General features: G+C 43.1%; 1 protein-coding gene across 7 annotated transcripts in view; it reads left to right on the top strand.

The window, feature by feature from the left end:
• Positions 1-232: 232 nt before the first annotated feature.
• Positions 233-20980, top strand: part of LOC124038005 (myomegalin-like) — a 149162-nt gene continuing 128414 nt past the window's right edge. For 4 of the 7 annotated variants that reach the window (XM_046353349.1, XM_046353350.1, XM_046353353.1 and 1 more), the window contains exons 1-3: positions 234-460; positions 10232-10284; positions 12860-12933. In XM_046353349.1, the coding sequence (XP_046209305.1) occupies positions 417-460; positions 10232-10284; positions 12860-12933 (171 nt within the window). In that variant the 5' untranslated portion in view covers positions 234-416. Of the gene's footprint in view, positions 461-8015; positions 8504-10231; positions 10285-12859; positions 12934-20980 lie in introns of those variants that run through there. The other 3 variants (XM_046353354.1, XM_046353355.1, XM_046353351.1) reach the window with 3 other exon arrangements.

Genomic DNA, 20980 nt, shown 5'->3' on the forward strand with positions numbered 1-20980 from the left:
TAAATCTGTTATTATAACATTTAATTCATAGAATAAACTAGTAAAAAGTAATATAATTCGAATGGCCATGTGATCCTTTTTTGCTCTCTCATGGATGAGTCTTTGTCATGCGCGCAATGGTCCTCACCCGCGCGCGAATGTACTGGGGTCCTGGGTCCGGCTTCCTTTGATCTCGGTGCACGTGCACAGACGACGTGCATAATATGACGCATGTGAAATCAGCCAGCATTTATTGGACCGTGGGGGCCACTGGCAGCTACGGACCAATTATAACGAACTGAAAGCATCAGTACAACATTTCGCGGATTCCGTGAGATATTCGCTACCTTGCTTGGAGAGATTCGGTTGGATGATACAGTATTAATGGTTAGTAACGGGAAGATTCCAACGTGAGGATTCCCCCGTGATAAATCAGTATGGATTGGACAGTGTCAGAAAGCACTTTGAGAGGAATTGAAAGGTAATGTAGGCTATGCCATCTAATCAGTCACATTACAATGCTGTAAATATATGATTGACGATTTAACTGAGCAGATATTAATTGCATTACAAAGTCATCTGTGAGTGGATTGCAAATTAGTTTTTTTCATGCAAAGATGCTCTTTTGAAAATGATATGTTTTGCACTCTGAAATGCAGAACAATAATGTTCTCCTAATTGATCAACATTAATATTACATAGAGGAGTGTGCCCAATGTGGTTGTGCAAGTTTGGAAGCTACATGAAGAGTGTTTCCTGTTGTAAATATCTTCAAAATGTGTCCAGTTGACAGCTGCTATCTATCTCTTGCATTTTGTCATTACATTCCTTGTCCTCATCTAAAAAGGTACATTAACATAGACTATATTCAAAATAACGTTGCATTATTATACAGATGAATTGTTGTATAAAAGGAACGTTAATATCATTTTGAGTGATATAGTGGCTTCCCTAAGCCATTTTTAGTTTACTGGCACACTGGGCTAAAACACTCAGGTCATGCTGTTCCAATGGTGTATATGTATTCACTCTGGTGTTGTCGGTACTAGAGGGGAGGTTTAAGAACAGGGGTCTTGTCTGTTTGTCTAACCCATGGCCATTTGATTTCTGATGTACTTTGACCTGGTCTGGCCCCGCTACCAGCTAATCTTGGAACCCAGAACCCTAGCCTATCGACTGCTTGCTCCCCTTGTTTAGGGCCTATATCAATCCAGCAATCAATTAGTCGATTGATTGTGGGGTCTATAGGTGATAACTGTCATCATAAGAGCGTCTGCTAAATGACTTAAATGTAAATGTAAATCAGACTTCAAAGGAGTATGTTTCCATTAATGACAACCCCCCACCCATATTATTTAAACCTTGTTTGAAAATAGATCGGTGATACTTATTGAACTGCCGAGCTTACATTTTGACAGTTGGTGCAAACCTTGATGCAAACCTTGTTGTTGTACACGTGTTGTCATCATCGTCGCTAGCACACCCATTACAGCTGTGTGCCACACATTGGAAGTGTTAAAAGCTCTCATTAACAGCTTGTAAAAACGTGACACAATGAATTAGACAGTCGGCTACATCTCCCTTCCTCTATCAACACAGGGAAGGTAGCAGGAACAGACCTAGCTGGTTCTAATCAGTAGGCGCCAAGTGAGCCATCCCATCGTCTGTTTGTCTGGGCTTCATTCAGTACAGATGGCCAGACACACAGCTGAGCTCAACTCAGAGAAGGATATTATCTACTGTACTCAGATCAGGTGTGTGTGTGTGTGTGGGCTTGTAGTAAAACGTGTTTGTGTGCTGCCAACGATGCTTGATGGCAACATATTGGAACTGCACTGTCTGACTCCAGCACATAGATATATAATAACATAGAATATAACCTCATTCTGTTTCTATGGTCCAGACCAGAGCCGTATATGCAATAGTATCATGGGTTTGGTCCAGACTGTCATTTTTCATGGCAGTGTCACTTTGAATCCACACTTATTAGCTTCTTGAATAGGACCTTGTTCCTTTTCTGGAACCTTTTGGTGACTCAAGGTTTTCTGTCTGTCAGTGGGCTGCTGTCATAGCAGCTGGTTCAGAGCAGCTGTTCAAACACAGTAGGAGAGGTGATGGGGAAGAGGGAGGGGGAAGGAAAGAATGGGGGAGGAAGGGGAGGGGGTTGAGTGGTCAGGGTAATTACAGTGACCTTGTTGTAGTAGAGCCAGCCCAATACATTGCTCTCTCTCTCTCTCTCTCTCTCTCTCTCTCTCTCTCTCTCTCTCTCTCTCTCTCTCTTTAGATTTCTTTATTTCTCTCTCTCTCTTTCGACAGATCATAGGTTGATTTGCGCTGTCTGAACTTTCTCAGTGCAATGACTGATCAGTCATTTTGGTCCCATTTATTGAACCGATGTTGGTTCAATAAATCATGATGTCATGTATTTGAGAATCAACCAAAGGTCAGTGGTGTACCTCTTGTCCTGAATTGACCTGACGTGGTATTGGATACTCTTCTCGGAGCTATGTGTGAGATTTCCCATGGCCAGCAGAAACACTGCAGGCAGGGAGTGTAACCATGATTGGGATGAAATCAATAGTTATGATGATGACGACAATGTCTGCAACACAAATGACGTTGCAAGTCACTTTTATTTTTTTATTTATCCGTTATTTTACCAGGTAAGTTGACTGAGAACACGTTCTCATTTGCAGCAACGACCTGGGGAATAGTTACAGGGGAGAGGAGGGGGATTAATGAGCCAATTGTAAACTGGGGAATATTAGGTGACCATGATGGTTTGAGGGCCAGATTGGGAATTTACATTTACATTTAAGTCATTTAGCAGACGCTCTTATCCAATTTAGCCAGGACACCGGGGTTAACACCCCTACTCTTACGATAAGTGCCATGGGATCTTTGATGACCTCAGAGAGTCAGGACACCCGTTTAACGTCCCATCCGAAAGACAGCACCCTACACAGGGCAGTGTCCCCAATCACTGCCCTGGGGCATTGGGATATTTTTTGGACCAGAGGAAAGAGTGCCTCCTACTGGCCCTCCAACACCACTTCCAGCAGCATCTGGTCTCCCATCCAGGAACTGAAGCAAGCCAGCAGTGGTATGCAGGGTGGTATACTGCTGTCACGAAAGGAAAGACAGAGTTGAAGGAAGGGGAAAAACCCACAAGACACGTTAAATCACATACACAGTGAGATGTTTTGATGGTTACATGACATGATAACAGCCCAGCGCAAAACAGTGCAAATAAATCACAACGTCCTCCTCCTCCTCCCCTGTACAGACATGCAGTGCAGCAGGTGCATAGCTATCTGGAGCCTGCCCAAGCTGCATGTGGGAGCCTCCTCTCCTCTCCCCTGTTCCACAGTGGTTGGACTTGTGAAATGCCAGACAGGTATGCGAGTTAGAGAGGGCAGATGCATCAGAGAAGGGGTGGGGGGGGGGAGTGAGAAAGAGGAGGGAGACAGACACAAAGAGAGAGATAAGGAGAGCTAGAGGGTGAAGGGTGGATGAGGGGTCGTGTGTGTGTGTGTGTGTGTGTGTGTGTGTGTGTGTGTGTGTGTGTGTGTGTGTGTGTGTGTGTGTGTGTGTGTGTGTGTGTGTGTGTGTGTGTGTGTGTGTGTGTGTGTGTGTGTGTGTGTGTGTGTGAGAGACAGAGAGAGAATATTCATAACATGCATAATCTAATTGACTGCTCCCCCCCACATGTACGGTGAGGGAAAAAAAGTATTCAACCCCTGGCTGATTCTGTACGTTTGCTCACTGACAAAGAAATTATCAGTCTATCATTTTAATGGTAGGTTTATTTGAACAGTGAGAGACAGGATAACAACAAAAAAGTCCAGAAAAACGCATGTCAATAATGTTATAAATTGATTTGCATATTAATGAGGGAAATAAGTATTTGATCCCTCTGCAAAACATGACTTAGTACTTGGTGGCAAAACCCTTTTTGGCAATCACAGAGGTCAGACGTTTCTTGTAGTTGGCAACCAGGTTTGCACACATCTCAGGATGGATTTCGTCCCACTCCTCTTTGCAGATCTTCTCCAAGTCATTAAGGTTTCGAGGGTGACGTTTGGCAACTCAAACCTTCAGCTCCCTCCACAGATTTTCTATGGGATTAAGGTCTGGAGACTGGCTAGGCCACTCCAGGACCCTAATGTGCTTCTTCTTGAGCCACTCCTTTGTTGCCTTGGCCATGTGTTTTGGGTCATTGTCATGCTGGAATACCCATCCATGACCCATTTTCAATGCCCTGGCTGAGGGAAGGAGGTTGTCATCCAAGATATGACGGTACATGGCCCCGTCCATCATCCCTTTGATGCGGTGAAGTTGTCCTGTCCCCTTAGCAGAAAAACACCCCCAAAGCATAATGTTTCCACCTCCATGTTTGACGGTGGGGATGTGTTCTTGGGGTCATAGGCAGCATTCCTCCTCCTCCAAACACGGCGAGTTAAGTTGATGCCAAGGAGCTCCATTTTGGTCTCATCTGACCACAACACTTTCACCAAGTTGTCCTCTAAATCATTCAGATGTTCATTGGCAAACTTCAGACGGGCATGTATATGTGCTTTCTTGAGCAGGAGGATCTTGCGGGAGCTGCAGGATTTGTCCTTCACGGCGTAGTGTGTTACAAATTGTTTTCTTGGTGACTATGGTCCCAGCTGCCTTGAGATCATTGACAAGATCCTCCCGTGTAGTTCTGGGCTGATTCCTCACCGTTCTCATGATCATTGCAACTCCACAAGGTGAGATCTTGCATGGAGCCCCAGGCCGAGGGAGATTGACAGTTCTTTTATGTTTCTTCCATTTGCGAATAATTGCACCAACTGTTCTCACCTTCACACCAAGCTGCTTGGCGATGGTCTTGTAGCCCATTCCAGCCTTGTGTAGGTCTACAATCTTGTTCCTGACTTCCTTGGAGAGCTCTTTGGTCTTGGCCATGGTGGAGAGTTTGGATTCTGATTGATTGATTGCTTCTGTGGACAGGTGTCTTTTATACAGGTAACAAGCTGAGATTAGGAGCACTAGCTTTAAGAGTGTGCTCCTAATCTCAGCTCGTTACCTGTATAAAAGACACCTGGGAGCCAGAAATATTTCTGATTGAGAGGGGGTCAAATACTTATTTCTCTCATTAAAGTGCAAATGAATTTATAACTTTTTTTGTTGTTATTCTGTCTCTCACTGTTCAAATAAACCTACCATTAAAATGATAGACTGATCCTTTCTTTGTCAGTGGGCAAACGTACAAAATCAGCAGGGGATCAAATACTTTTTCCCTCTCTGTAGCTACTCCACTGACCACACCCTAATATTTTGATCAAAATGTCATTGCCAACAAAGGGTATATAACAAAGTATTGAGATAAACGTTTGTTATTGACCAAATACTTATTTTCCACCATAATTTGCAAATAAATAAATTAAATCCTACAATGTGATTTTCTGGATTTTTTTTCTTATTTTGTCTATCATAGTTGAAGTGTACCTATGATGAAAATAAATTACAGGCCTCTCTCATCTTTTTAAGTGGGAGAACTTGCACAATTGGTGGCTGACTAAATACTTTTTTGCCCCACTGTACATACATACATACATACATACATACATACATACATACATACATACATACATACATACATACATACATACATACATACATACATACATACATACATACATACATACATACATACATACATACATACATACATACATACATACATACATACAGTGGCTTGCGAAAGTATTCACCCCGCCCCCCCCCTGGCATTTTTCCTATTTTGTTGCCTTACAACCTAGAATTAAAATGACATTTTGGGGGGTTTGTATCATTTGATTTACACAACGTCTACCACTTTGAAGATGCAAAATATTTTTTTCTAGTGAAACAAACAAGAAATAAGACAAAAAAAATTGAAAACTTGAGTGTGCTTATCTATTCACCCACCCCCCAAAGTCAATACTTTGTAGAGACACAGCAATTACAGCTGCAAGTCTCTTGGGGTATGTCTCTATGAACTTGGCACATCTTGCCACTGGGATTTTTGCCCATTCTTCAAAGCAAAACTGCTCCAGCTCCTACAATTTGGATGGGTTCAGGTGGTGTACAGCAATCTTTAAGTAATACCACAGATTTTCAATTGGATTGAGGTCTGGGCTTTGATTAGGCCATTCCAAGACATTTAAATGTCTCCCCTTAAACCACTCAAGTGCTGCTTTAGCAGTATGCTCATGGTCATTGTCCTGCTGGAAGGTGAACCTCCGTCCCAGTCTCAAATCTCTGGAAGAATTTCCCTGTATTTAGTGCCATCCATCATTCCTTAAATTCTGACCAGTTTTCCAGTCCCTGCCGATTAAAAACTTCCCCACCGCCTGATGCTGACACCACCAAGCTTCACTGTGGGGATGGTGTTCTCAGGATGATGAGAGGTGTTGGGTTTGCACCAGACAAGCTCTATTTTAGTCTCATCTGACCAGAGTACCTTTTTCCATATGTTTGGGGAAGTCTCCCACTTGCATTTTGGCGAATACCAAATGTGTTTGCTTATTTTTTTTCTTTAAGCAATGGCTTTTTTTTCTGGCCACTCGTCCGTAAAACCTAGCTCTGTGGAGTGTACGGCTTAAAGTGGTCCTATGGACAGGTACTCCAATCTCCGCTTTGGAGCTTTGCAGGTTTACAGCTCCTTCAGGGTTATCTTTGGTCTCTTTGTTGCCTCTCTGATTAATGCCCTCCTTGCCTGATCCATGAGTTTTGGTGGGTGGCCCTCTCTTGGCAGGTGTGTTGTGGTGCCATGTTCTTTCCATTTTTTAATAATGGATTTAGTGGTGCTCCTTAGGAAGTTCAACGTTTTGGATATTGTTTTATAACCCAACCCTGATCTGTACTTCTCCACAACCTTGTCCCTGACCTGTTTGGAGAGCTCCTTGGGCTTCATGGTGCCGCTTGCTTGGCGGTGCCCCTTGCTTAGTGGTGTTGCAGACTCTGGGGCCTTTTAGAACAGGTGTATATATACTGAGATCATGTGACAGATCATGTGACACTTAAATAAAGTCCACTTGTGTGTAATCTAACTAATTATGTGACTTCTGAAGTTAATTGGTTGCACCAGATGTTATTTAGGGGCTTCATAGCAAAGGGGGTGAATACATATGCATGCACCAATTTTGTATTTTTTTCATTTCACTTCACCAATTTTGTGTATGTCCATAACATGAAATCCAAATAAAAACCCATTTAAACTACAGGTTGTAATGCAACAAAATAGGAAAAACACCAAGGGGATGAGTACTTTTGCAAGGCACTGTACATACACATACACACGCACACACATAGGTGTATATATATATATATATATATATATATATATATATATATATATATATATATACCTAACCCCTAACCACTTACCTTTACCCTAACCCTAACCTTAAAATAGCCTTTGTTCTCATGGGGACATTTTCCCACGAGGGAGAATTGTCCCTGTTTTACTATCCTTGTGGTGTAACGGCGTTCGTTTGTTGAAGGAGAGTCGGACCAAAATGCAGCGTGGTGGTTACTCATGTTCTTTAATGACGAATAGCGAATACATGAAATAACTATACAAATACAAAACAATAAACGGAACGAGAAAACCTATACAGCCTGTCTGGTGAACAACTACACAGAGACAGGAACAATCACCCACGAAATACACAGTGAAACCCCGGCTACCTAAATATGGTTCCCAATCAGAGACAACGAGAATCACCTGACTCTGATTGAGAACCGCCTCAGGCAGCCAAACCTATGCTACACCCCTACTCAGCCGCAATCCCAATGCCTACAAAACCCCAATACGAAACACAACATTAAACCCATGTCACACCCTGGCCTGACCAAATATATAACGAAAACACAAAATACTATGACCAAGGCGTGACATGTGGGATTTTAGGTCCCCACAATGATAGGAGAACCAACCTGCGCACACACACACACACATACACACACACTGAATTGCTTGTTTGGTCGGGAGTTGGCTGGAACAGATCTGTCTTTCATGCTGAACCAGAAGCACACACACATTTTACCTCTTCCTCCCTCTCTCTATCTGAGTGTTTGTGTACCTTTGCTCTGGTGCTTTTTCCCACTACTCCTCCCAGTGTGTGTGGTGTGTGTGGAGAGAGGACCTGTGTGTTTCACTGGAATCCTGTCTTTCTCTGGCTGGCCTGCCACGTCAAATGACAGTCTGGAGCCCCGTGTCCTCAGGGAGCTGTGTGACCGAACAGCCTGGCTGCGGTCTCTAGTCTGGGGGTCTGTACAGGAACAGGACTGGCTCTTACTGAGGTCTGAGGAGGACAACACTGATCTCAACTGAACTGGAGTAGCCATTGAGGAGATACTACTGCTCTGGAGGAATCTTATGGGAGACCCTGCTTCTTGAATCCTGGGGAATCCTCCCAGTGCTTTTTTTTAGTCTGTTTTACTGTGAACCGTTGGTTGGTTTGGATATGAATGGTTTTCTGTACAGGGGCAGGTAAGGTGTTCACTCTGCTGCCAATGATATTTTTAATTTTTTAATTTTACCTTTATTTAACTAGGCAAGTCAGTTAAGAACAAATTCTTATTTTCAATGACGGCCTAGTGGGTTAACTGCCTGTTCAGGGGCAGAACGACAGACTTTGTACCTTGTCAGCTCGGGTGTTTGAACTCGCAACCTTCCGGTTACTAGTCCAACCAATTTGTAAGTCGCTCTGGATAAGAGCGTCTGCTAAATGACTTAAAGGTAAATGTAAATGTAACTCTCTAACCACTAGGCTACCCTGCCGCCCCTACTCTCCCCTACATATGTATTTGGAGAGGGAAGCTAAAACTTTTAATTTGCCTCATAGAATATTTTTCTGAACACTTCGACATTGATGTGGATGCTACCGTGATTACAGATAATCATGATTGAATCGTGAACAATGATGAATGAGAAAGTTACAGAGGCATAAAGATCATACTCATAATCATAATCACTCTCATGGGAGAACAGACAACCCATATCATCAGGTTTTTTTGGTTAGTCATTAGTCACAACACTGATTGGATGATTCGTTTCATATACTGGGAAAGTTTGTGCCTTTAGGAAGGACTACATTGAATGACAAATAGAAACACTATTGGCAGCAATACAAAAAAATCCCAAATTGTATTGATGTAATCATAATGAAATGAAATGATGTATACTCATTATTTTTTAAGGGCTTTTTAAGTTTGGGAAGACCTGCTGTTGTTGTTGTAGTAACAGTGACCTGGTGGTCTGTCTGTCTGAATAGTTATTAGGCTTCTTCCACGGCTAGAACTAACACACACACATATTTACATTTACATTTAAGTCATTTAGCAGACGCTCTTATCCAGAGCGACTTACAAATTGGTGCATTCACCTTATGACATCCAGTGGAACAACCACTTTACAATAGTGCATCTAAATATTTTAAGGGGGGGGGGGGTGAGAAGGATTACTTTATCCTATCCTAGGTATTCCTTAAAGAGGTGGGGTTTCAGGTGTCTCCGGAAGGTGGTGATTGACTCCGCTGTCCTGGTGTCGTGAGGGAGTTTGTTCCACCATTGGGGAGCCAGAGCAGCGAACAGTTTTGACTGAGCTGAGCGGGAACTGTACTTCCTCAGTGGTAGGGAGGCGAGCAGGCCAGAGGTGGATGAACGCAGTGCCCTTATTTGGGTGTAGGGCCTGATCAGAGCCTGGAGGTACTGAGGTGCCGTTCCCCTCACAGCTCCGTAGGCAAGCACCACACACTCGGATGCAGCCAGCTGTTCCCCCAGGCGCAAGGTTAGGAGAGGTGTTGGCCGGGGTAGGCCGTCATTGTAAATAAGAATTTGTTCTTAACTGACTTGCCTAGTTAAATAGATAAATACAAATAGTGTGTGGTTGAAAAATGAGAAAGTGTAACGTTCAGTATGTGCTTACTACATGTGTGTGTGAACACATTCAGCTCAACCCAGTCTCTACTCCACTGCTCACTGTGTTCCACATAGTCTAATCACTAGTGTTATTTCATTAGTAGGGAGTAGGCACAATAGTATTTCCTGATCACGTGACCCGACCAGGAAATACATTCTGGCCCAACTCTCAGCTCAAACAGTTTTAGCTCTTTTTGTTAGTTTTGGATGTGAGTAGAACTATATTCCTGTCTATCCCGAGGTAATAAAAAGCGGATGTTCGATGTTATGTGTGTTTGACTAAAAAACTCTGTTTCAGGCACTACGCTGGTGATCGGCAGGCCCGGACCAAGAGTATAGGACACATGACTGGTAAGGGGAGATCACACTGGCTCTGTCATTTATCACACACACACTATTCCATTCCCGTTCTGTGACTCTCTCTCTCTCTCTCTCTCTCTCTCTCTCTCTCTCTCTCTCTCTCTCTCTCTCTCTCTCTCTCTCTCTCCTGCTGTTATTCTCCCTTACCGTTTGGTCAAACACACCTCTTACACCTCTCACTATATAACTCTTTTTAACTCTTTATTTATTAACCCACCCAGCCCATACAAGGACATGTTTAGACCATACGGCTGTTATTAAAGATACTTAACAACTATTGCCTCTGTGAATTACTCTGAGTACAAAAAAGTGTTAGAATGTGTTTGGATGTGCCCCCTTCCTAGTTCCTGTGTGTACACGTTTGGCACAGTGCAGTCGTCAATCAAATGGGTGTTGTGTAATTTCTCGTAGCCTGGCCTGGCCTGTGTACCAGCAGTTACACTTTAGGCCCGGGTCCAGGACATCTTCTGTAGCCTAGCCTACACTCTACACAACGCAACGCTCTTTAATAATCTGTAATGAGCTCCTACTGCGATTTTAAAGAACTGTCAGACGTTTCAGCTCTGCCAATGGTTCTGTGATTAAGCCCCTCGGGACCTAACCCCGCATCTCCCCACTCATTCTATACCCCCCAAAAAAAATCTGCCAAACACCCATTCTCAAGGAACAAAACACACATTATTGTATCCCTGTGTGGTTTTCCTGGGAATGATCCTGGTATTTAGTCGTTTTAAAGAGAAGTTTGGCATTAGGCCGTTTGGAGCAGTTTCAGCTGTAACGGACCATACCATGTTGGCTAAGTACTTAACAGGGCTCAGGGGTGATACAGTGCATTCAGAAAGTATTCAGGCCCCTTGACTTTTTCCATATTTTGTTACGTTACAGACTTATTTTAAGACGTTTTAAATTAAACATGTTCCTCATCAATCAACACACAATAACCCATAATGACAAAGGGAAAACAGGTTTTGAGACATTTTTGTACATTTATAAAAAAAAATATAGCACAGAAAAAAAAACTATTTACATAAGTATTCAGACTCTTTGCTATGAAACTCGAAATTGAGCACAGGTGCAACTTGTTTCCATTGATCATCCATGAGATGTTTCTACAACTTTATTGGAGTTCAACTGTGTTAAATTAAATTGATTGGACATGGTTTGGAAAGGCACACACGTGTCTATATAAGGTCCCACAGTTGACAGGGCATGTCAGAGCAAAAACCAAGCCATGATGTCCAAGCAATTGTCCGTAGAGCTCCAAGAAAGGATTGTGTCGAGGCACAGATCTGGGGAAGGGTACCAAAACATTTCTAGCAGCATTGAGGGTCCCCAAGAACACAGTGGAAGAAGTTTGGAACCACCAAGGCTCTTCCTAGAGTTGGCCGCCCGGCCAAACTTAGCAATCGGGGGAGAAGGGCCTTGTTCAGGGAGGTGACTAAGAACCCGATGGTCACTCTGACAGAGCTCTAGAGTTATTCTGTGGAGATGTAAGAACCTTCAAGAAGGACAACCATCTCTGCAGCACTCCACCAATCAGGCCTTTATGGTAGAGGGGCCAGACAAAGTTTGTTCCTCAGTAAAAAGCACATGACAGCTAGGGCTGTTATGGTGACCGTACTACCGCTGCATGATAATGGTCCATTCTAAATCAAAACTCATTTCACACATATATTATCGAGGGAAAGATGAATGGAGGAAAGTATAGAGAGATCCATGATGAAAACCTGCTCCAGAGCGCTCAGGACCTCAGACGGGGGCAAAGGTTCACCTTCCAACAGGACAAAGACCCTAAGCACACAGCCAAGAAAACGCAGGAGTGGCTTCGGGAGAAGTCTCTGAATGTCCTTGAGTGGCCCAGCCAGAGTCCGGACTTGAACCCGATCGAACATCTCTGGAGAGACCTGAAAATATCTGTGCAGCGACGCTCCCCATCTAACCGTGGGGAGTTTGAGAGGATCTGCAGAGAAGATGGGGGGAAATGCCCAAATACAGGTGTGCCAGACGTCATTCCAAGAAGACTCGAGGCTCTAATCGCTGCCAAATGTGCTTCCACAAAGTACTGACTAAGGCCTCTGAATACTTATGTAAATATGATTTTTCCATTCTTTCTTAAAACTAGTCTTTGCTTTGTCATAATGGGGTATCGTGTGTAGATTCATGAGAAAAAATGGTATTTCATCAATTTCAGAATAAGGCTGTAATGTAACAAAATGTGGAAAAAATCAAGGGGTCTGAATACTTTCCGAATGCTCTGTATATAAAACACTAATAGGAATTAAATGAGACAACGTAAGTTCCACACCGTTTCTAAGGCCGGGATTCAAGTAATTGCAGATTGTGACTTTTCAGGATAGCTGCAACACACATGCTGTTGTTTTGCAAGTCAATCACACTTCTGCAAAGTGCAAATCAATTCACTTGATCCTAACAACCCTGTTAAGAGTTCTGACTGAGCGATGGCCTGGTGAGAATCCAGAGGTGTTTTTTCTTTAAACTAAATATTTTTTTTTTTTTTACCTGAAAATTATTGCAGCTTTCAGGTGTTTCATTTTATTTCCCCCAGATTTCTTGTGTAATGAGACAGAGAACGACCCTCCTCCTCCTCTCCAGACCCACAGCCTCAGAGAGTTTGAACAGGTAAGGGCTTGTCTTCCTCTCTCCTATTCTTATGGTCTGGTACAGTGTGGTAGTCAGTGGAAAGAGGTGTTCAGACCTGTCAGAATTGTCTGACAACGTGTTTTTACGTGGGTTGGTGATGATCATGTGGTAACGGAACCTCTGACTATGAGTCAAGAAGACTATGGGTAAAAAAGATTCCGGTCTCCTGTAACTTCTCCCAATCCCTATCTTTGCTCTCCTCACCTTATCCTTCCTGCGTAATGGCCACGTAGAACTGGACTGTAAATAGCCCATACACTCAAGCACACAAGTAGAGGAATCTAAATAAATGATATTGTGTTAATGATGCAGTGTAGCGCTGGTATACTACTATACAGTAAGTGGTGTTTATGGTTGTGGATGGAGGAGGTTGGTTTCTCTCTCCTCTAGTGCTCAGACATTGTAATAGGTTCTGGGCTGAGCGCCAGGCTATTATGGTTCTGATATAACTCTAGAGGTGCTTGCTTCAATTACCATCGTCTTGGTGAAGGACAGGACCCCAGGGGAGGGAGGAATGGGGAATCTGTGATTTGATATGGGGGTTAGGGGGAAAGGGTGGTAGTTGGGGCTGGATGGTTGAAGTAACGTCAATAGCGAGGGATAACAGTGTAAGGGTGATTTTGCCTGGAGGTTACAGGGTCGTGGTTTGTTTGGGGGTTAATCATTTTGGAAACCAGGAAGCCATCGCCTGTAGTCTGATCACTCGGTGTAATCCAAGGCTCGCTTGCCCCAACGAAGTCGACCGTGTAGCAGAGTCCCCAAACCAATCTAGTACAACGCATTGAATCCTGGGAAGTGACGTGGGGGCTGACTGATCCAGTGTGTTGGCTTCTGGAGGCGACTCCGGCTGCCTTTTGAAGTCTGTCTGCAGCCTGCAACTGGCTGCTTCATAGAGGGGATAGGATTAATCACGCGATGCAGATGCTCAAAAACCAGACCCTTGGCAACGGAGACTCTTAAGCTAGAGCATTTGAAAAGCAATGCGGGCATCTAGAGAGACTATTATACAGACTACTATACAGATACAGACCCAGTTACTGGGAGGAGAACTATGCAAACTCGGTCTCAGGCTGGACACACACTGGTACTGCATTTGGACTGGAGAAGATAAAAGTAGAGACAGAGAACAGTGGGGACAAATTTCAGTTCAGGGAATGTCATCTCCTGAGATAACCCAGATAGCAAATCTTGTACCGTGTGCTCTCGGTGGTGCTCTCGGTGTGCTCTCGGTGGTAACAATGGATTTTGAATGCCAGGGTTTGGGTTGTCAAGACGGTGGCCTCCACCATTGGGGTTTTGTTTGCATGTAATCTCATATGCATAATATTGACAACAGAAACCTCTGATTCATAAAAACGGCTTCACTATGTCAGTCATAGTAACCGCAGGTTCAATCTGTTAAATACACCTCTTAGTCTAAATATATTTTTTTATCGACCTTTCTGTGTCACTGGAGGTGCTATAGCAGTGATGGTGATTTCATATAACACAGTATCTCTGTTGAACTGAATGTGTGTTTTTTTTCTCTCCACTAAGCTCACTGTAGAGCAACAGAGACTAGTGCTGTTGTCTTAGCGGAGGGATCTGAGAAATGATATATCGGGTTACAGAACGGCCTGTGTGTGTGTGTGTATGTTTGTGTGTCCATGCGTGCGTAAGTTTGTCTTCTTTCCAAATTTGTGTCAGTTTAAAGAGTCAATCTTTCCCCCTCGAGCTCAAAGAAACATGAACCTGCCAGACTAGCATTTGTAACTGTCAAACATCTCTGGACTACAATCCTGAGGTTTAAAGGGAAAAAAAGTCAGAAAGTCAAAATACCCTTTCTCAAATAGCATTTATTAGTCCATTTGAGAAATTGAAGGCATATGCCTGCCTATAAATGTGAATTCAAACCGACCACAGAAACACTTAAATTGATATAAGAGTTGGGTATAATTTAGACCATTAAAACCTCACGACAAATTACAATTGCTAATCTGTTATGTTGCCCTTAGACTGAATGTGCCATACTCCAAAACCACATTATATGAACGGTCTTTTAAAGTAGAATTACTGTAGAGTGGAGTGGCAGCCGTATACAGTCTGTCTGCCATACACCCAAACAATCCCACCCAGACCCACAGCCCATAGAGTTCAAGGCGGCAGAATCTCTCTCTCTCTCTCTCTCTCTCTCTCTCTCTCTCTCTCTCTCTCTCTCTCTCTCTCTCTCTCTCTCTGTCTCTCTCTGTCTCTCTCTGTCTCTCTCTGTCTCTCTCTCTCTGTGTCTTGGTGTAGTTCTTGTTTGCCTTGTGAAAATAGGTCACTGTTCTCTGTGACGAGCTAGCTAGCGCACGGCTCATATCAGCCCCCAACTTGCCGGATGGGAAGCCTTTGCTTCGTGAGCCCGTTTCTCTAGCTGCCGACTATAATGCTGTAGAATTTAGAGAGAAACATTGCTTGAAAGGTTATTGTTTAGTAGACAATGTTAATCATGAGTGACCTTCATATTTACAGTACACTCTGACACAAAAAGGTGTAAGAGAACCCTTTGAATAACCATTTTTGGTTCTAGGTAGAACCCTTTTGTTCGTTGTTGGTGAATAACCCTTTTTTTCCCTCAGAGTGTATACAGCTGATTATATGATTATGACAAATGTTTTTATTCTGCTCTTGAATAACACTGGGGGAAAAAATATTCCCGAGGTTAGTAGTGTATTCATGTCAGTCTGTCTGTGTCCTGGTTGAGCAGACCGGTCTCTCAAGTTGTCCACATGCTTCCCAGACGAAACAGTTAGGAAGAGTTTGTACACATATTATGACAACATTTTGGGATGTTTTTTGTTAGTTTTGGACTCTGGTAAGGTTTTTTTGGGCTGTTTGGGCACACGCAATGTTTTCTCGAGGTAAGCCGAAGTCTGTTTAGCTGAAGTCTACGCCCCTTTGTTAGTGATTGGTCAACAGAATGTTTTTTTATTTTTATAAAGACTTTGTTTTCATTCAATGAGCGACGACTCGTTTTCATGCAAATTCTTTCAATGACAAATACTCCACCAAACATATTAGTTAGATGTAAAATTACGCGACTAAGATCTCCTCTGCAAAATTTCAGAATTAATGACCGATTTCTTGAGTTATCTTAGATTAATTCAGTCTATTTTGAGGTAGTGTATACTAGCTATGGCGTCTCCATGGACAAACAGTAATATTGCTGCTTTTTTCTTGTTTTTCAAGCAAAGGTCTTTTAAGGGAGTATGTGAGCACATTCATTTGGTTCGCCTAGCCGAGTTCGACTCGCCAAACTGAAGCATGCTCACCCCTATAGCCTTTCCTCCACTGATTAGTCTAGTAGGCTAGCGTTGTGTTTCCCTTGCGCAGGCGAGACGACGCAACAAACAATGAGTCATTTCAAATGTGCATCCAGGTATACTTAGGTCAACTTATTTGAAAGACATACTCTAAATAATATGATTTCGTACGTGATGTAAACAAAGTGTGCTCTATTTGAAGTAGAAATGGACAATATACTTTATTACGTGAAACAAAACATTTAATCATTTTGAGACTGGTCGACTGCTATGTTAAACAACTGCTGTCATGGTTGCTTTGGTTGTCAATAGCCTTCTGGCTATTGTAGTCTTTTGGCTGTAGAAAAACAGGAACCTCCCAGGTGAGACAGGCAGGAGCAACTGCGGCTGCGCAATGAACAGTCTGAGGAGGAGAATGCACACTACGTCTTCATTCACACGTCGATATGGATCTCAGACCCGGTTCGCCCTTGGTAATTGGTGTGCTTACGACAGGTGGATCAGGTTTCTGTGGAGCAGCAGCAGCACTCCGGCTGTGTGGCACAAGATCGATACATAGAGCCCAAACATCAGCTCACCTTTCCAGCCCCCCGTGCTACATCCTCTCTCTAATATGTATGGTACGCTCTTCTTCCCTTTTCTCTCTCGGTCTCTCTCTCCCTCCGTCTCTATCTCACTCCTTCTCTCTCTCTCTCCCCCCTCTCTCTCTCTCTCTCATATAAGAGAGAAAGAAAGAGAGAGAGAGGCCTACATTACCGTAGTGTGTTTAATAGTTCTCATGCCAGAGCTGTAAATCTGTGCTCCTCTCCAGTGGGTCAGAGACGTCATATTGAGCTGATCAGGATGTCGGTCATGGAGGATAACTGCTGCCTTACACTAATCTGCCTCCTCACTCCCATAATGTTACTGTAAACTTCCTCCTCAGTACCATAATGTTACTGTAAACTTCCTCCTCAGTACCATACTGTAGGTAATGGAGGTGGAAATAAACTGTCGTTTACTGTGAAACTGTACCATTAGTTCAGCTTGGCTGTAAAATGTTAATCTTGAATGCTGTATGCTGTAAAGCTGTCCCAATGACTGTGATGAGGAATGGTGTGTTGGTCTGTGCCCTGTATGGTTTTTGTGTTGTTGTGCATCCTGTGTCTGCTGTCACAGTTCCGACATGGCCGGGTGAAATCAGCTGTAGGCACTGCACAATGTGTTTGTGTCACGAGAGCGTGTGTGTGTGTGTGTGGGTGTGGGTGTGTGTGTGGGTCATGACATTTTGTCAACCGGTTATTCTCATGCAAATGTCCGCCGGTCTCACGGTAATTGACCGTTAATTCATAAACATCACCAACCGTACAAGCCGCTGATGCGTGCCTTTTGGAACATCTACGCTTTAACAAGTCTTATAAATCCATTTAATATACACCATCACAAAAATCCATGTATTTATTTTAGTCATGCAGATCTAAAGAAACATTATCATATGAAGAAAATGTATTTCAGAAGAGTGGGCCTATTGTATGTTATCTGGCTATGCGCCATGCCATGGACTGTAGGCTAGTTCACTTAGCAGACAAGATGTGCTTCTAGGTCCTGTGCCATTATTTTATACTATATGATTTTATTGTAAGAATAACATAATGGAACGTGGCTGCATAAAATAGAAAATGTATTTTTCCCATTCCAGATTGAGTGCTCATATGAAGAGACTATGTTGAGCGTAAAAGGGATCATTTGAAACAGGTCATTTGTATGCTAGATTTAGAGTTATTTGGCAAATTCAGTTGTGAATGCTACAACAATTAAAATGTCTTAGAATTCCAAACATATAAGGGTTGCATGGTGTGACTATAGGCTATTGACTATTTGAAAAGCCTATAGTCGCAATAAAAGCAAGCGCTCTGTACCTTGTCTCCGGCTGCAAACCCTGTTCTTTCATCAAGTGATAATATTTTCAGACTATTCTCAATTTAATCTTGTCTATACTAATATGTACAATTAGTTTAGATTTAAAATGGCCCATTATCAAATAGGTAGGAGCAGGTTCAGGGGAAACCAGTAATCCATATGCACTTGAATGGCGAATGGAGGCTACTCCAGTTTTATAGCGACTGCAGCTGAGAAAGAAATATAGAGCACCTGGGGATCCTCCTCTTTTTAGTGGCAACCATCAAAACTCTGCTTTCACATGGGATTGAATATAGAAAATGTCTGGGCTTATAATAACATTTATTTCACTTCACGAATCAAGCACTGTTCGAGGAGCCTCTCGCTGCGTGACAGTTGATATTCCGCCCAAGTTCTGTATGCCGTGGGCTCTCCAAACATGTGCCTGCAGCTACCCAGTGCTTAATTCGGGGAACCAAGTGAAATCTGTTCGGGAGAATCGATAGTGACATGTTTTCACAATGAAACGTATTTAATTAAACTGTTGATAGCCCCTATCTCTGCGCTCTGGAGAAAGGAATAAAGGAGAGAGGGGAGGAGATGGAAACACACAATGGTGAGATATTTTGTAGCTAAAGGTAATGTGTCTATTAATGATGAAAAAAATACAAATGCCATATTACTAGGCTATTCAAACTCAAATACAAATTCACTATAATTGTAGCCGTCCTGCACAATCAGTGAACCAACAGTATCGCCAAGGGCTATACATTCTCTCCCAGACTCATGGATAGAAAGTTTGGAGTGTAACATAAGGTAAACAGTCCTTCCAGTATGCATAATAATATAGCCCATACTCAGCCCATACTCGATTACTAGAATGTGTTTAATTGTGGAGTGTAGGCTAGACCAATTATGTACCAGACATCTTTAATATATTTAAAAAAAAGTTTTTCTGCCATGTGTAAAATGCGATAGGCTATAAGGCTTTGTATTGTATAAAGGCACGATCATTATTTTAATTCAGTTTTTTTTTTTTTGGGGGGGGGCTTGCACGCTTATACTTAGTGGACAGTTTATTAGGTACACCCATCTAGTACAGGGTTGGACCCACCCTTTGTCTCCAGAACAGCCTGAATTATTCGGGGCCTGGATACTACAAGGTGTGGCATTCAAACGTTGCTCAATTGGTATTAAGGGACCTAATATGTGCCAGAAAAACATTCTCCACATAATCACACCACCGCCACCAGCCTGTACTGTTGACACCAGGCAGGATGGGGCCATGGACTCATGCTGCTTAAGCTAAGTTCTGACTCTGCCATCAGCATGACGCAACAGGAACCGGGATTCGTCGGACCAGGCAATGTTTTTCCACTCCTCAATTGTCCAGTGTTGGTGATCACTTGCCCACTGGAGCTGCCTCTTCTTGTTATTAGCCGATAGGAGTGGAACCCGGTGTTCTCCTTCGCCCTCTCATCAACGAGCTGTTTTCGCCCACAGGATTGCCGCTGACTGACAGGATGTTTTTTGCTTATCGCGCCATTCCCGGTAAACCCTCGACAACGTCATGCCTGAAAAGCCCAGGAGGCCGGCCGTTTCTGAGATACTGGCATCGACAATCATACCACGCTCAAAGTTGCTTAGGTCACTAATTTTGCCAATTTTAAAATTCAATCGAACAGTAACTGAATGCCTTGATGCCTGTCTACCTGCTTTATGTACAGTGCATTCAGAAAGTTTTCAAACCCCTTTACTTTTTGCACATTTTGTTACATTCTAGCCTTATTCTAACATTTATTAAATCATTTTTTTCCATCATCAATCTTACACACCATACCACAAAATTACAAAGCAAAAACAGGTTTGTAGAAATGTTTGCAAATGTGTTAAAAATGTAAAAACAGAAATATCACATTTACACAACTATTCAGACACTTTACTCAGTACTTTGTTGAAGCACCTTTGCCATTGATTACACCCTCGAGTCTTCTTGGGTATGACGCTACAAGCTTGGCACACCTATATTTTGGGAGTTTCTCGAATTCTTATCTGCAGATCTCTCAAGTTCTGTCAGGTTGGATGGGTAGCGTCGCTGCACAGCTATTTTCAGGTCTCCAGAGATGTTAGATCTGGTTCAAGTCCAGGCTCTTGCTGGGCCACTCAAGGACATTCAGAGACTTGTCTTGAAGCCACTCCTGCATTGTCTTGGCTGTGTGCTTAGGGTCGTTGTCCTGTTGGAAGGTGAACCTTTGACCCAGGCTGAGGTCCTGAGCGCTCTGCAGCAGGTTTCATCAATTGTCTCTCTGTAATTTGCTCCGTTCATCTTTCCCTCGATCCTGACTAGTTTTCCATTCCCTGCAGCTGAAAAACATCCCCACAGAAAGATGCTGCCACCACCGTAGGGATGGTGCCAAGATTCCTACAGACGTGACGCTTTGCATTCAGGCCAAAAAGTTCAATCTTGGTTTCATCAGACCAGAGAATCTTGTTTCTCATGGTCTGAGAGTCCTTTAGGTGCATTTTGGCAAACTCCAAGCGGGCTATCATGTGTCTTTAACTGAGGAGAGGCTTCTGTCTGGCCACTACCATAAAAGCCTGATTGGAGGAGTGCTTCAGAGATGGTTACCCTTATGGAAGGTTCTCCCATCTCCACAGAGGAACTCTGGAGCTCTGTTAGAGTGACTATTGGGTTCTTGGTCACCTCCCTGACCAAGGCCCTTCTCACCAGCCTTGTGGTTCAAAATGTATTCCATTTAATAATGATGGATGCCACTGTGTTCTTGGGAACCTTGAATGCTGCAGAAATGTTTTGGTACCCTTCCCCAGATCTGTGTCTCGACAAAATCCTGTCTCGGAGCTAT

This window comes from Oncorhynchus gorbuscha, linkage group LG06, assembly GCF_021184085.1.
Source record: "Oncorhynchus gorbuscha isolate QuinsamMale2020 ecotype Even-year linkage group LG06, OgorEven_v1.0, whole genome shotgun sequence".
NCBI classification, from domain to species: Eukaryota; Metazoa; Chordata; class Actinopteri; order Salmoniformes; family Salmonidae; genus Oncorhynchus; species Oncorhynchus gorbuscha.